Source organism: Malania oleifera, chromosome 13, assembly GCF_029873635.1.
Source record: "Malania oleifera isolate guangnan ecotype guangnan chromosome 13, ASM2987363v1, whole genome shotgun sequence".
NCBI classification, from domain to species: Eukaryota; Viridiplantae; Streptophyta; class Magnoliopsida; order Santalales; family Ximeniaceae; genus Malania; species Malania oleifera.
The window spans coordinates 28,322,471-28,332,610 of record NC_080429.1 but is presented as its reverse complement, the minus strand read 5'-3'; the positions used below and the strand labels follow the sequence as shown (position 1 = coordinate 28,332,610).

The 10,140-nt window shown below is 39.3% G+C and overlaps 1 protein-coding gene across 2 annotated transcripts in view; it reads left to right on the top strand.

Annotated features, from left to right (window-relative positions):
* Positions 1-471: 471 nt before the first annotated feature.
* Positions 472-10,140, top strand: part of LOC131146297 (FKBP12-interacting protein of 37 kDa) — a 39,711-nt gene continuing 30,042 nt past the window's right edge. Inside the window, exons 1-3 of one of the 2 annotated variants that reach the window (XM_058095793.1) lie at positions 472-707; positions 798-849; positions 933-994. In XM_058095793.1, the coding sequence (XP_057951776.1) occupies positions 681-707; positions 798-849; positions 933-994 (141 nt within the window). In that variant the 5' untranslated portion in view covers positions 472-680. The remainder of the gene's footprint in view (positions 708-797; positions 850-932; positions 995-10,140) is intronic. The other variant, XM_058095794.1, reaches the window with a different exon arrangement.

The following is a 10,140-nucleotide window of genomic DNA, read 5'->3' as shown; positions in this document are numbered from 1 at the left end:
TATATGTCATCTCGAAATCCTAATGATAGGGATAGGAGAGATGACTTTGAGCCACCAAGAAAGTCCACGTGGTATTAGATCATTAAATGTATAATTTTTATTGAAAATGTAGTTGTTTAAATGATAATTTGTTGCCTTAAATTTTAAAGGAATAGCTTCAAAACTTTATAATCATTTGAATGTTCTTCAGTTCATAGTTTGTTTCGCGATATGCAGTTTAATATCCTACACACTAGAAACTTGTCATATATGCATTTTTTTAATGTATTTTGATACCATATTAAGCATAATCATCTATTCTAATATTTCCTAAAGTTTTATTTTAAATTTCCATTATTTACTATAAATTTCTGTAATTTCTTTAAATCGAAATCGAAATCGAAATCGAAATTGAAATCGAAATTTTCGTAAATTGAGACCATCGAAATTTCCATCGAAATCGAAATTTAAGTCCTTGATTAGTACTTAAACGGACCGTCTGGAATTCCAAATCGGCAGACGGCGGTCAGTACTGAACAATGACATCATCACATCTGTCGACTGTAAAATGATTTCCTGAATCCGCTTACGGGCGATCTGTGATTCTTCTCTTCTCCCGCGTGGTCACTGGGCTTTCGCTTCTCTATCGACGCCCGGAGAAGTACTTTGACGGCATACCTAGGGTTTTACAGACCTGCTACATGGCTTCTCATCCCCATCTCGACGATGTAAGTTCTCGATTACACTCTCTCTTTTTATCTATCTCTCGCTCATGCGTTGCTTGATTTGTTGATTTTGAATGCGTTTGTGGAACTCAGGATGACGATTTTGGAGGAGATTTTCCCGGGAGTCATAGTGGCAGACGTGCAGGTTTGGATTCTGGCCAGAGTTTCATGGTTTGATCTTGATTGATTTTGTTTGTTGTTTTTAAGCTGCAAACGTTGCAATGTCAGGCAATAAGAGAAGTTTTGGGGATCTTGAAGATGACGAAGATGATTTCTTTGGCTCCAAGAAGGTTTTTTTTTTCTTTCTCCGTAATACAATGTTCTTTTGTTTTAATTAGCAAAAGCGTGCCCGTGTAGAAATATTAAATGGTTGGTGCGATTGCTTTCGTTTGTGCCTTACGGTGTCCTCTTGTAATGGCAATCGAATTGGATGGTGAATATTTCCGTCTGTAGACTTTGTTGTAGCCGTCAGTTTTGAGCATATTGATCTGAGCTAGTCGTGAATGTGGGCACTGAGAGCTGTTTATGGAAGTTTTGAAGCAAGGAGTCCCAATTGTGGAACTGAGAACTGTTTATGGATGTTAAAAGCAAGGGCTAAGGGAATGGTCAAGTGGGTATTGAATAGGACATGCCAGGAATTCCCTTAAAAATTTGTATGAGAATTTTACAAACAATTAGTAATGAAACCTACAATAGTCACCTTTAAAGTTTCCTGTACAAGTGATAAGAAATAATACGAGGGCTATAAAACATTGAATTTAAATTGTAAATACTGATTAATAATAGTTAACTAAGTTTTGAGTTTTTTCTATTCTTAAAGTTTGCAAGCGTTTGAAGCTTCTTGATGATGGGCAATCCTAATAAACTCCTTTAGTAACCATTCATTGATGACGCGATCCATAAAATATTGTAGTAAAATTGAAGGATATAGAGCATTCTCCATAGGAATTTTGTAGGCTTTTTAAGGGTCGGGGGACATTGTACAATAGATTCGTTTGGTACAAGAAGAAATTTATTCAGAGATGATAGAATTTACAAAATGGAGGATTAGGCATCCTTGATCGAAGAGAAAAACAGAAAAAAAGAAGAAGGAAGAAATATCTACACCACACAGTTAATACATCAAACCTCTCCAATCTATTTGCAAATTAGGGATGCATATATCTTTGAGAAAGCCATTACAAAAGACCAAAGTGACGCGACAATGACATCTATAAATTGCCTACACAATTGATAAGCAATAATAGTAAGAGCTATAAAACTATAATAGTTTAATTTGTAAATGCTGATTAATAATATTTAACCAAGTGCTGACTTGTTGCCCATCCTCAAATAGGTTTGCAAGTATCTGAAACTTCTTGATGATGGGTGACTCCTTCGGTGACCATTCATTCATGGGGTCATTCAAAAAGATTTGTAATAAAGTGGAAGGATATAAAACATTCCCCATAGGATTTTTTTAGAATTTTAAAGGGTCAAGGGACATTCTTTTCATAAAAAAAGAAATTTATTGAGAGAAGAAAGAAAGGAAATCCACAACATGTAGGGTTCGTAATCCTCAATCAAATAGAAAAACTAAAAGGAAAAAATAAGAATTGTCAACTATACCACAAGGTTAATACATCAACTCTGCAATCTATTTGCAGATCAACAAGATATATCCGCCTTTGTAAAAGCCAATGCAAACACCAAGGTGATGTGACAAAGATGTCTTAAAAATTGCATATGTAAGTGCTAAGCAATAATGATGGAGCTATAAAAGTTACAATATTTTAATTTGTAAACACTTATTAATAGTTAACTAAGTGCTGACTTGTTTCCTATCTTTAAAGAACTTTGCAAGCATCTGAAACTTCTTGATGATTGGTGATCCTACCAGCTATAGGCTTCTTTGGTAACCGTTCATCCATGAGGTCATCTATAAAAATTTGTAGCAAGATAACCCATTCCTTGTAGGAATTTTGTAGGCTAAGGGCTGAGGGACATTGTACAGTAAATTCCTTTGGTAAATGGAGAAATGCATGGAGAGCAGAAAGAAAGAAAATGCAACATGGCGGATTAGGCATCCTCAATCAAATAGAAGAACAAAAAAAAAAAAAAAGAGAGATAAAAATCAACCACACCATGAGTTTATACATCAAAGCTCTTCAATCTATTTGCAAAGCAGCAATACATATCCCTTTGTAAAAGTCATGACATACCCCTTCGAAAATGCTATTAGCAAACATCAAGGTGCCATGACGAAGACCAGCCTATCCCAAACCAAACTAGCACTAGTAATAGGACATTGCATTGTTACCAAATAACGCTGCTTTTAGAAAAAAAAATGATTTAGTTGACGTCAAAGGCTGTAGGAAAAGTAGAGTTAGACCCAGAATAAGGATTTGGGAGCATTTCAACATTCTGAGGATGTTGGCCTAAATTGTGTTGAATGGCAGAAAATATTTCCTATAGCCAACCTCACATAGTAGAACCTAAGGTTTCGTTGTTGTGTTGTTATTGTTCTTAGGGGTTGTGGCTTTCGAATTTTTTTTTTGTTTTTGCAAGATCCTTAGTAAGAGATGGTCCACCTATCTGCTTATTTATACTGTTGAGAGCTAGAAATGCTCTCATCATTGTTTTGAACTAGGTAACTGCTATTCTGTCCTGGAATTTCATTATTTTGAAAGTAAGTTCATCATTTTTTTTATTCCACTTCTCTAGATCTTAGACATAATGAGACTCTTTTTTGCTTTTGCTACTTTGGGAAACTGCATATCATGCATATTCCTTTGGCATAAAAAATTGGTGAAAAGTTCCAATTTCCAACTAAGATTGGCCCCTAGCATTGTCTTGGCATTGTGAGGTGTATTTATAGCCTTCTTATGTTACCATGTTGACTTCATCATCACAAGGCTTCATGTGTTCCTTGTCAAACTTCATCATCATCATCAACACCACCGCCACCATCAACTTTTTTTTCTTCGTCTTCCTCCTAAATAGGATAATTTAAGTTTCTATAGCCAACCATAACATGCTATTCTTTTTTGCATGTTTTGAATGGCATAATTTTTCTTGACATTAGGGACCATTCCTCGGCATATCTCTTCTATGTTGTAGTCATTTTTTCTTGGCTGTTGGTTTGCAAATGTGCTATTCTTAGTGTTACTTAGTTGGCGTTTGTTTGATTTGAGTGGCCTCTGAATAGAGGCAATGTCTGAACTGGTTCTCTAAATAAGTGAATCGATTAGACATCTGAGTGTTTGATGGCAGCTTTGAATTGTCTTAAAGTTCCTCTAATAGAACCAAACATGGAAACTTGTCTAATTTGGAGAGTTCTCTTTTTTTCAAATTTTTATCTCTTATAAAAAATGAAAATGACAAAAAAAGAAGAAGAAGAAAAAACTCAATAACCAAGTGATACAATGCTGAAATTGGTGCTCTGATACCAATTGTTGATGTGAATGCGCAGCGAAAGATCTCGCAAACTCGAAAACAATTCGGAACAAGTAATGCAAGCACTCAACGATGAATATACGGAACAAGCAATCACTCACAATGAGATTAAGGAAAGCAAACAAAACCAAAACACAAGAATTTACGTGATTCGGTAATTTGCCTATGTCCACGGGAGCAAGCGACTGTTTTTCACTATCACATGTGAAGCTTACATCAAGGGTTACAAAATATGGTTTATATACTACCCCTATGCATACAGAAGACTTATACTATAACTAAAACACTTTTGTAGCCATCCCTGGAGGAAAAACCTCTGAAATCTCTCAATCTACTTATCTCCAATTCAAAAATATCTGACTTACGTCGAATGAAATCTTCGACGATTTCAGCAAACTATCGCCGGTTTGATGCCGAGAGTTGTTCCTGCTGCAGTCTGAAACCGTTGACGGTTTGATACTGAGAGCAAACCGTCTCTCATATCGTCGATCAATCCGTCGACGGTTTGATCCTACAACTAGCCTCCTTGTTCTTTTCATCACTATGTTTTCCCCGGTGCATGCGTTCCACTCAAATATGAGCCACATTTCCAACAATGTCCACCTTGGCGAATATTCACTGCTTAGGAGAAAATTGAAACCATAATCTCGTTGCTCCACCCGGGTCAGTAGATTGGGACCGCCTCCCGTCTAGCACTTGGAGACGTAAACCAAGTCCAAGCAACGCTTGAACTTGTCCGTGGTAACAGGAACTCCACCTAGTTGAACACCCTACTCCTTGAACGATCCTTTAAACCACAATGCTACCTTGGCAGCATTAGCCACTGCCAAGTACTCCAACTCAGTTGTTGAAAGTACAACCCTGTGACTGTACCCTGGACTTTCAACAATTAGGCCTTCTCACAACATACCCTGTTGTAGATCTCCCGTCGTCCAAGTTCCCTGGGTAGTCTGCATCCGCGAATCTCGTAATTGACGAATCACTTTGTTGTATGCTGAAACATCTTACCGCACTACTGTAGGGGACCTTTGACATGATCCGAACATCATCGTCCGTCCTTGGGTATTGAGCGGTAGATAGTTTATATTGATTCGCCACTGGTGTACCACCCTGAGATAACCACAATCTCCATGCGGTTATGTCTACAAAGCCACCTTGAGATTACTCCAATCTCCCTGTAGCTTTATACTTGCGAATTTCCAACCCAAGAATATTCTTGGCCGTACCCAAAACCTTAATGTAAAATTCCTTTCTCAATAGAGTTTTCGACTGATTAACCTCAGTTGAAATCTTCCCAAAAACTAACGTATCATTCACATAAAATAACAAAATAATTACCCACTTGCATCCTATCACCCGCTTCCTCTCTGGAAGCTCCACCAACTCCCGCACCTGATTCTTATGTAATAACTCCATCTCCTCTACCATAGCACTCGTCCATCTACTTTTCCTTTGCTGTGCACCGCATCTTAAAAAATAGTAGGAACTTTGCTAGTAGTGATGAATGCATAAGACATCAGGTCATCAAACTTATACCTGGGGGTGGCCTAATAGTGCACCTGGGCCCATTGTGATCCTGCTGGTTTCTCGAGTTAGAACTACTTGCAATATGAACAATGTCATCTCTGCCCTGAGTCTGTAACCCCACCTGCATCACAATCTCCTTTCTGCTCCAGTTTATACTGTGATACTGCAGGTCTCTTGAGCTAGAATTCCCTGCATTTCTGTCCTGAGTCTCCAACTCCACCTGCACAATATGCTCGTTGTCACTGCAGCTTTTTGACACCCGTTTTTCTTCATCTACCTCGAGTACGCAGCACCATGATTTTAATATCAAAAACCATGTCTCCATCGATCACCACCCTGTTTGCCATTGGATCACATTGCTTGAACCTATCTTTCTTATACCGCAAAAAGATGTATCGTCCGGACATTACACCAAGCTTAGATCTCACCTCACTAAAAACGTGCATGGCTGGACCTTCAAACTTTGTCAAACCAGAGAAGTCTGTTGCATAACTTGTCTAAACCTCTTTTGCAACTCTCCCATCTAGTGATACCATTGGCTATCAATTAATCGAGAAACACGCCATACTCGCTGACTTTACCAAGAAGTTCCTTGCAAGCCCTGCATACAACCTGCCATGCTCACAAAACTCCTTGAACATTAGCGTACTCAGCTTCAATGTCTGACTTGAGGAACTTTCTCCCGGTCTGGTACTCCACCTCAGTCACAAGTTAAATTTGACAAACGTCTCCAACTTGTGCTGCATGAAATACCCCCAGACCTTTCGTGATAAACTCTCGAAGTGCCCATGTCCAACCCGTGATGCTACCCTCACCGATAACCAAACATCCAAAACACTGTAGTTAAGAATACCCTCCGTTTTGTGTGTGGCTGTTTTACACAAAATGGTATTATCTGACTCAGAACTTTTAGCTGCAGCTCTACTAACAACTGTGTTACCCAGCAGTGTATAGAGATTCCCTGCTAACTTCTGTCCCTTCATTACCATCAAGACGCCTGTACACACCTTCATTGTCCCACTTTCAGACTTATAACTATACTCGTTACAATCCAAAGTGCCCAATGATATCACATTCTTCTGTAGTTCAGGTACATGTCTTACACCACATAACGTCCTTACCACAACATCATACATCTTGATTCTGATATCCCCAATTCCGACAACTTTGCAGACAACATCGTTTCCTATCAGAGCAAAACCAGAACCCACCAATCTGTAAGTGGTGAACTAGGCTTTGTTGGGCGTCATGTGAAAAAAACATCCCGAGTCTAGGATCCAAGAATTCGTGAGGCGTTTTGAACCTGATGAAACAAAAAGCATATCACAATCACTGCTCCGTGAGTCTCCTTCTTTCACTACATTCGCTGATTTTGATGAACCCTTGAGTTTCTGCATTCCCCTTCTTCCACTCCAGACACTCCGGTTCTATGTGCCCTATTTTCCTGCACTTAAAACAGCGAACGTCCTTCCTCCTGGACTTGCCTCCCTCACGATCCTGATTACCCTTCGCCACGAGCCCTTCTCATTATGAACTCTCATCGTTGGCCTTTCGCCTTTGCTGGAACTCCAACAATGCACTCATGATATCCTCCAACTCCAAGGTTTCTTTCCCCTATGTTAGAGCCGTAATCAGATTCTCGTACGTAGGAGACGTAGGTAGGGAATTAAACAACATCAACGCTTTGTCTTCTTTTTTGAACTTTACATCAACTCGCTTTAGATCACTAATGATCTGATTGAATACGTTGATGTGTTGAGTCAAGTCGGAACCCACTGCCATCTTAAGCCTATATAGTTTTTGCTTAAGATACAATTTGTTCGTCAATGACTTGGACATGTATCGGCTCTCTAGTTTCAGCCAAACCACCGCCAGCAATTCCCCATCCATGACGTGATACATCACTTCATCGGTCAGACAATGCCTGATAGTAGACATAACTTTCGCTTCCAACTCCTTCCAACTCGTGTCGTCCATGTCTTCCGGCTTCTTTCCGTATAGTGCCTTCACCATACCTTGCTGCACCAGCAAGTCCTTAACCTTCCTCTGCCAAAGTCCGAAATTTCCTGTTCTATCGAACTTACTAAAATCGAACTTCACCGAAGATATCCCAGCCATTGCAACCTGGTTTTGATACCAATTGTTGAAATTTGCGCTCTGATACCAATTGTTGATGCGAATGCGCAGCAGAAGACCTTGCAAACTCAAAAACAATCTGGAACAAGTAATGCTAGCACTTAACGATGAATATACGGAATAAACAATCACTCACAATGAGAATAAGGAAAACAAACAAAACCAAAATACAAGAATTTACGTGGTTTGGAAATTTGCCTACGCCCATGAGAGCAAGCGGTTGTTTTTCACTATCACATGTGGAGCTTGCATTAAGGGTTACAAAATATGGTTTATAAAGAATTTCTACCCTATTAGCTTTGTGGGGAGCATTTATAAAAATCATTGCCAAAGTCCTAGATGAGAGGATCAAAGAAGCAATACTGGAAATCATTGGTCACTATCAACATGCTTTTGTGTCCGGAAAACAGATTATGGATGCTGCCCTTATTGCTAATGAGGTGGTGGATTGCCTATCTGAAGGAGGGAAAAGGGAGTAGTGTGCAAACTGGATATGGAGAAGCATTTGATCATGTCAATTGGAACTTCCTTCTTTATCTCCTCAGAAAAATGGGTTTGGGGAGCTTTGGTGTAGTTGGATTGCTTAATGCATCAAAATTCCAAGCTTCTAAGTGCTCATAAATGGCTGGCCTTTTGATTTCTTTCGCTCCTCAAGAGGCTTGAGACTATTGGATCCCTTGTCCTCTTTTTTGTTTATTTTGTTTCTAAGGTGCTAAGCCTCATGTTGATGAAGGCTACTGAATTTAGAGGTCTCAAGGTTGGGGAAAACGGAAGGCAAGGCTTACAAGTTCTCATCTCCTTTTCGCAGATGATACTATCATTTTTTGTGAAGGTGATCCTTTTCTGTTTATTATGGTTATGAATGCGCTAAGCCTCATGTTGATAAAAGCTACTGAAGAAGGGATCTTTAGAGGTCTCAATGTTGGGAAAAATGGAAGACAAGGCTTACAGCAGTTTCTCATCTCCTTTCTTAGATGACACTATCATTTTTTGTGAAGAATATCTTCTTAATATCCTCAACCTTTGATGCATTTTGTTAGGGTTTGAGGCCGTCTCTAGCTGGAAAGTGAATCTTGGTAAAAGTGAGCTTATTTCAATTGGAGAGAACATGGGGAGCCTTCCTTGCTGGTCTTTTGGGTTGCAAGATGGGATTCTTCATGTTAATTACCTCGGTCCCCGCCTTAGAGTCAAATTCGAAGAAAAGGAGTATGGGACCCTATTGTCGAGAAGTTTGAAAGGAGACTAGCAAGATGAAAAGAAATTTCTTATCAAAAGGAGGCAAACTCACCCTTATCAAGAGCACTTTAAAGAATGTTCCAGTCTAGGAGATTGGAGGGAATAAAAAGAAGATTTCTTTGGAGAAGCTTAGGGGAGGAGTTTAAATATCACCTTGCTAGATGGAGAGTGGTTAAACAACCTATATGTTCAGGAGGTTTGAATCCCTACTCACTTTCATTAAAGCCCTTCCCGGGAAGTGGTTAGGGAGGTTCATGAAGGAGAAAGACCACTTTTGGTGGGACATTATTGTTTATAAACATGGGCTTGAGCATAATGGTTGGATAACACACAATGGTAGGGGACCCTATGGAGTGGGAGTTTGGAAATTCATCAGGAAAGGATGGGATGATTTTTCCAATTTGTGAGATTTCAAGTGGGAAATGGGGCCAACATTTACTTTTGGCATGATGTGTGGTGTGAAAACATTAATCTTAGAGCTGCCTTTCCTTCCATCTACAGCTTGGCTTGTGACCAAAATGCCCTTATCAATCATCATCTCCAAATCACTAATTAGGGAATTTTTTGCTCATTCCTTTTACTTAGAATGTCGCAGATTAGGAACCTCATGCACTCTCTGACTTCTACAAAAATCTCTATAATTTCTGGTACCAACCCAATGAACCAAAATGGACTTTGAACAAAAATGGTGTTTTCACAGTTAAATCTATCTACAAGAAGTTCTCCTCGATGGGAAAAAATTGCAACAACTACCTTGGATTCATATTTGGAGGACAGCAGCTCCTTCAAAGGTTGGCTTTTTTATGTGGGAGTCCATACATGGAAATATTTTAACCCTTGACATTCTGCAGAAATGGGGGCTTACAATTGTAAATAGATGTTTTCTTTGTATGGCTGATGCAGTATCAGTCGACCACATTCTTCTCCACTGCCCCTAGAAAGGACCTTGTGGAGCATGGTTCTATCCTTGACTGGATATCAATGGGTTACTGCAATTTCAGTTGGAGGGGAGATTTGGGCTTGGAAAGGCATCAGAGCCACCAAGGAGAAGTGAAAGGCTTTGAATCTCATCCCTCTTGCTATCTATTGGTGTGTTTGGAAA